Source organism: Orycteropus afer, unplaced genomic scaffold (assembly GCF_000298275.1).
Source record: "Orycteropus afer afer isolate SDZICR_OR568_19922 unplaced genomic scaffold, OryAfe1.0 scaffold00133, whole genome shotgun sequence".
Lineage (NCBI taxonomy): Eukaryota > Metazoa > Chordata > Mammalia > Tubulidentata > Orycteropodidae > Orycteropus > Orycteropus afer.
This window is the reverse complement of record NW_006921720.1, coordinates 1,400,837-1,407,069: the sequence shown is the minus strand read 5'-3', so window position 1 is coordinate 1,407,069 and position 6,233 is coordinate 1,400,837. Positions and strand designations below refer to the sequence as shown.

General features: G+C 38.6%; 1 protein-coding gene across 1 annotated transcript in view; it reads right to left on the bottom strand.

Annotated features, from left to right (window-relative positions):
• Positions 1–6,233, bottom strand: part of ADGRB3 (adhesion G protein-coupled receptor B3) — a 1,013,812-nt gene that overhangs the window by 8,388 nt on the left and 999,191 nt on the right. Inside the window, exon 28 of the mRNA XM_007945182.1 lies at positions 1,831–1,965. Coding sequence (XP_007943373.1) covers positions 1,831–1,965 — 135 coding nt within the window. The remainder of the gene's footprint in view (positions 1–1,830; positions 1,966–6,233) is intronic.

The following is a 6,233-nucleotide window of genomic DNA, read 5'->3' as shown; positions in this document are numbered from 1 at the left end:
ATTGCCCAACCTTCCTTCCGAGGAGTGGCTGGTGGGTTTGAACCGCCAGCCGTCTGGTTAGCAGGCAAGTGTCTTAGCCACTATGCTACCAGAGCTCCCTGCATTGTATTAGTATTGACAAAAATAAAAGAAAATCATAAAGATACATACATTCTTGCTGGTTAGAAACAAATGTTACTAATCAGGAAACAGGTCTAAAACTCACAAAGCACATGTGGAAGAATCACTAGAGCATAATGTAATCAAACACTGCATATACACAACATATACACACACAGCATTCTAGATGTCTAGATGCTGGGAGGAGCAGGATAGTCGTCCGGGATGGTCACACACTGCAAAGAATATGAGACCAAGAAAGAGTACCAGAAGAGGAAGGGGTGAAGGGTTGCATTTACAAGAAGCACCCTGCATGCTTCTTGAAAGTGTTATGAGGACCCAAGGAAGTACATATTAATTACTTTTTAATATATACAATTTAAACCAGACCAAACCAAACCCACTGCCATCAAGTTGATTCCAACTTAGAGCAATCCTATAGGAGAGAGCAGAACTGTCTCATAGGGTTTCCAAGGCTGTAAATATTTACGGAAATAGACTGTCTCATCTTTCTCCCGTGGAGCAGCTGGTGGGTTCAAAGTGCTGATCTTTTGGTTAGTAGCTGAATGCTATAATCACTGAAGCACCAGAGTTCTTTTATATTCAGTTAGGAGAAGGAAATTGAGATTTAGAAAACTGAGTTGAGTAATGTGCTCAAGGTCCCATCGGCAGATAATTATTTCTCTATTGAAAACTTCACATATCTGGTCCAATGTTCTTATGAATAATTAATATAGCTGTCTAGAGTGTGACATGGACATAGTAAATGCAAAATGTTATTTTATTGGATGAAGTCCTGTACTAGTGCGAATGAAGGAGAGCGAATGGTTACAATAAACAGTCAAAACCCCAGCGTTGATGTGTGCACCAAAATTCTTCATAAAACAACCAATTCTGCTGGAGACACGACCTACTTTTCTGGTTTGAGGTAATTTCACATACATACTATAATTACATTTTATAGCTTCAAAATGCCAGGAACTCAGATAAAAATGGAAAAATTTAGTCAACGATCTGGATATTTGAATTAACTCAATTTTTGTTTTGATGATAAACTAGGTGATGAAGTCAACACGTGTGATATGGTGCACTGCCTAAGGCAACTGACTGCTCACCAGATGGCTGGTGGTTCAAACCCACCAGCCACTCCTTGGAAGGAAGATTGGGCATTCTATTTCCATAGTGATACTGCCTCAGAAACCCAAGGAGGGGTCGCAATGAGTTGGATCTGACTCGACGACAGTGAGTTTGGTTTGGTTTTAATTAAAGCTCATAAATAGTGGCATTTGAAATATGAAGAAAAGTGTTTAAAAATTTTATTCATTCATAATTTATGTTTTCTAGTAGCCCCTACAAAATATATTTTTTCTTGTGTTTATTATTTTCCGTAAGTTCTGGTCTTCTGTTGTGAAGACAATTAGGAGTTCCTAGAGAGGGAGTCCCTGGGTGGTACAAAGGGTTAAGGTTAAGGTTCCAGGCTGTTAACTGAATGGGAGTTCGAGTCCACCCAGAGGCACTTCAGAAGAAAGTCCTAGAAGTCTACTTCCATAAAACCAGCCACTGAAAACTTCATGGAGCACAGTTGTACTCTGGCACACACGGGGTCATTATGAGTTGGAATCGACTCAATGGCAACTGGTTTACTGGTTTGGAGAGCAGGGATAACACCTGGAATCTCACCCATAATCTAGTGTGATGGTACTATGCACAGATGAAGTAAAGTGCACTTACCATACTGCTTGTATTTGGTATATCCCGAAATCTGTCCAAAGTTTGAAATTTCTGATTTAGTTCCTGAAACAATTCCATATGCCTCTTCCTTGTATGCATCACCTTCTGCAAAAAAGAACAAGATGGCTTCCATCTCTAATTTGATTTATGCATTAAAAGAAGAGATTTAATATTTTCACTTTACCAATAAGGCAAATCAAATTAGGCAGGAACAAGGAGGTCCCAGAAGACACCACAAATGTAAATGAGTTGTACCAAATCCTTGCTTCCTATTTAGTACTTCTTGAAGGATTGACTTTTTCTTCCACTAGTAAGATTACCAAAAAATAGTTTTCTCTTGTGAGTGCATTAAAAATGTAGCTGTCATCCCTGTGTAAGATTGTCATCATTCAAAAGTTTATGCTGTTTTACAAAAATTGTTATGATATAAAAAAAATGTTTAAAAATTTGGACTTGCAAAGCATCTGAGCCCTTTGATGTTCGTCATGGGAAATATTACTTTTTTATGTTTTATTTCTATAAACACTAAAATCCTAGCTGGCTCTACTAAAGGGGGTGCAAAATCCCGGGCCCTGCCATTAAAGCTGACTCAAAGCACTAAAGTGTGTGAAATATATGTCAGATCTAAAATCTTGCACTTTCCATGTGAATAATGATTGAATTTCACAGGAGGAAAACCTGACCCATAGGTTTCATATATTTGTTTACTAGATGGCACAGAATCTTAACAGAGTTCAGAACATAAGTTCTATGGTTGACGAGTTTCTAAAATCACAAACAAGGAATGCAGAATATTAAATTAATATTATGATGGTAAATCCATCATAATGCAACAAACAGAGGCATAAATAAAAATGACCTTGGTATAAGTATCAAGGTCTATATTTTTATCTATCACAGAGCATTTTAAAGAGCACTAATAAAGAAGAGTTAGATATTAAGTACCCTGGATTTACAAGTGCTATTTTAAAGGAAAAAGTCTTTGATCTTTAAAAGTTAAAAATCAGTATTTTGGTGATTCGCCAAGATAATGATTTCATGTTTGTGTAAGATATTACAGTATTTTTAAGCATACGCTTCATACCTCACAGTTTGCTCATATGGATTGCATAGGTATATTGTATGCGTGCCTAAACTGTGATTTAAACATTTGGTTCATTTCTTTAATTATCGAATATTTTTAAGTGTAAGGATGTTTTGAAAAAGAAATATATCTTTGGTGGCTATGGATAATACGTCATTTCCTCTACAAAGACATTTGTGGAAACCACTTTACCTGCTTGGGGGAGAAAAAGAGCAATAGAAACACAAATTGAACCTTTAACATATTAAAAATCTATTTTCTCCTATGCTGACTTCAATTTCCTATATTCAATTAACCTGCATCTAGACAATCATTTGCTTAGCTACTTTCTTCTATTTTCATTAACCTATTTTTATGTGAGACAATTCCACCATTTGAAATCTTGCAATAACCAAATTAACCAAATTATTTCTATCCTTGCTTAACTCTATGAGTTGGCTGTTGAAGAATCAGGTGGCTGAAGACTGGAATGTGGTGACATTACTCACGATAGGGACATGAAACATGGCAGGCAATTATAGAGTGATTAACTTCCCATCAGTCTGTGGGAGAATACAGGAAACAGATTTGCTGGATTTACAGAGAAACACCAGGCAAACATAATCTGTCTAGTGATAGCTGATGGAGATTTATGAGACGATTTGCATTTTGGTTCACAGCCGAACACTTTAACCACTGCACCACCAGAGTTCTGCTATGTAAGCAACTGAATGGACAGATGTTAAGGTCTGCATAGCTGAACATTCTGTCCTTGGGGAGGCAAATATTCCCATACAATAGTAAGTCCTAAAATACTGATATAATATGGTTCTGTGTCACAAGGAATATATATGTATATATATATATATACACACGCACACACCAGCCACTCCTCGGAAGGAAGGTTGGGCAATCTACTTCCGTAGTGATATTGCCTCGGAAACCCAAGGAGGAGTCGCTGTGAGTCGGGTCCGACTCGACGGCACATAACAACAACAACATATATATACACACACACATATATATGTCACTATTTACAGTAGTTAGCTATACTAGTTAGAATATTGACTCTGACTCTAACTTATAAATCGTATTTTTCATAGTAATGAATCTTACTACAAAGAGTGATTTTGGTCAGGGGTGAAATAGTGATGTCACACTCCTGACACTGTTGTTTTATGTGGTTTAGTCAGACCTGACTCATAGCAACCCCTCCCTGGGTTTCCGAGGCAGTATCACTACTGAACTAGATTGCCCATCTTCCTTCCGAGGAGTGGCTGGTGGATTTGAACCTCCAGTCTTCTGGTTAGCAGTCAAGTGCCTTAGGCACCAAGCTACCAGAGCTCCTGACATATCTATAGGCATATTTCATTCTTTTATTTAATACATATATATGAGCATCACACTTTGTGTCAGATGCTAGAATGACAACTGTGCACAAAATCCGACGGAGTTCATTGAGGACATAGGCATTAATCACATAATAACGCCAATAACCGAAAAATTATCCCTGTGATATTTTTAAAAAGCAAATAGTGCTGCTATAAGTGATAGAGGAACTTGCTAAGTCCAAGTAAGGCAGATTCCAAATTTTAACATATTCATATTTAAGTTGAAAATTCTCAAGTCAGATATTCTGATGATCTTTTTTTTGTCTCTTTTCGTTCTTCCCTTTTCTAGAATTTGAAGGATTCCAAGTTTACAATCCTATTGTTATCGGGGAATAAGTGAGCAATCCACAAGCAAGCAGCCCCAGGCGATCCGTGAGTAAGCAGCGGTGTTCCGCGGCCGCGGCTTGACAAACTGATTCAACAAGGCGCCAATCACACAAGCAGACAAGCCTTTATTGAAAGCTAGAGTATGTTCCATGGGGGAAGTGGACCTCTCCCCGGGAGTGGGAAGGCCATTGAAAGCAATGGGATTCCCCAGAGCAGCGGAGACGGGTCTTCCCGGCAGAATGGAAAGATTTCCAACTGCCCAATTTACTAGCTTTTATACTTCCTAAAAGGGGCGTTCTTAAGGCGGGGCTGGGCCTCTTGAGTGACAGGACCCTGATTAATTGGCCCAGTCTTACCCGCAGTCAGTTGCAGGTGTTGACTCATTAACCTTCTTAAATATTTTGCCTCCCTCCTTTTTCTCCTTCCTTCAGGACTGCCCCCAAGGCAGGCAGCCCTCCTGTTCTACCTTCCTGACTAACACGGAGATGGAATCCTCTCTCCTCAATGAGATCTTCCCTTTTAAAAACATGAAACTCCTTCTCTTCTAAACAGTTAATACTATTGGCAGTTAATACTGAGTTGGGCAAACGATGATTTTGTCTGTGCACCCTCCATTTACCCTTCTTCTAATAAAAGGACCCAATTTTGCTTTGGGAAGCTATAGCATCTCATGTTGTTGGAATTGTCAGTTGAGGTCCATACTGTCCCTTGGCCAAAAGGTGAGCTATTCTGTATCTTTTTCAACAAACTTCTCTTCTGTTTGTTAGTCAAAGTTTCTTGCAACTGCATACTTCTACTAAATAAACCAGGTTCACTAAAGCAAACCAAGTGTCAAATATGCCCCATGGAAATAAGAATGCATTAACTGATTGGCATTTTTTAATAATCATAGTCTGACTGAATGGCAGAATCTGATTCTGAACTGAGTGAAATTTATTTTGAGGAGTTGGACTTCTAGGATACCCTCAACAATACATAAGGGAAATATACAGTTATGGTGTCCAATGATATTATATTACCAAAAAGCATTTTGCAATGCTTTTGTTAATGGTTCATGACAATTGTTTAGAATAATGTCAAGAACCCTGAGATGAACATGGAAGCAAATGAGGTACTTGTATACTGAAATCTGGGACATTTTCTACCTAGAAACATTGACTGCAAATACATCCTTATGCCAGATAATCATTTTAATTTGAAGTTACCATCTTGGCACAGCCTGAAATCACCATAGCAATGATAGCCTGGTAGTTCTGGCAGAAACACCACCTTAGAGTTGCCAATAGACAGCTCATGTATCTGTTGTGGGGTTAGTTTGATTTTCCACATACGATTCCTTTTTCTTCATAGATTCAAACACTTCTAGCCTTTTCAGTGCAGTAGGGGGTGAGATTGCATTGATGAGAAAACCAGAATCCCCAGCAATGTTTGGGAATAAAAACTTAGCTACAGTTTTAGTTCATAAAAGGTAAAGGTTTTCCCTTATAAATATATTTGTTGTTGTTGTTATGTGCCGTTGAGTCGGCCCCAACTCATAGCGACCCCTCCTTAGGTTTCCGAGGCAGTATCACTACGGAAGTAGGATTGCCCAACCTTCCTTCCGAGGAGTGGCTGGTGGGTTT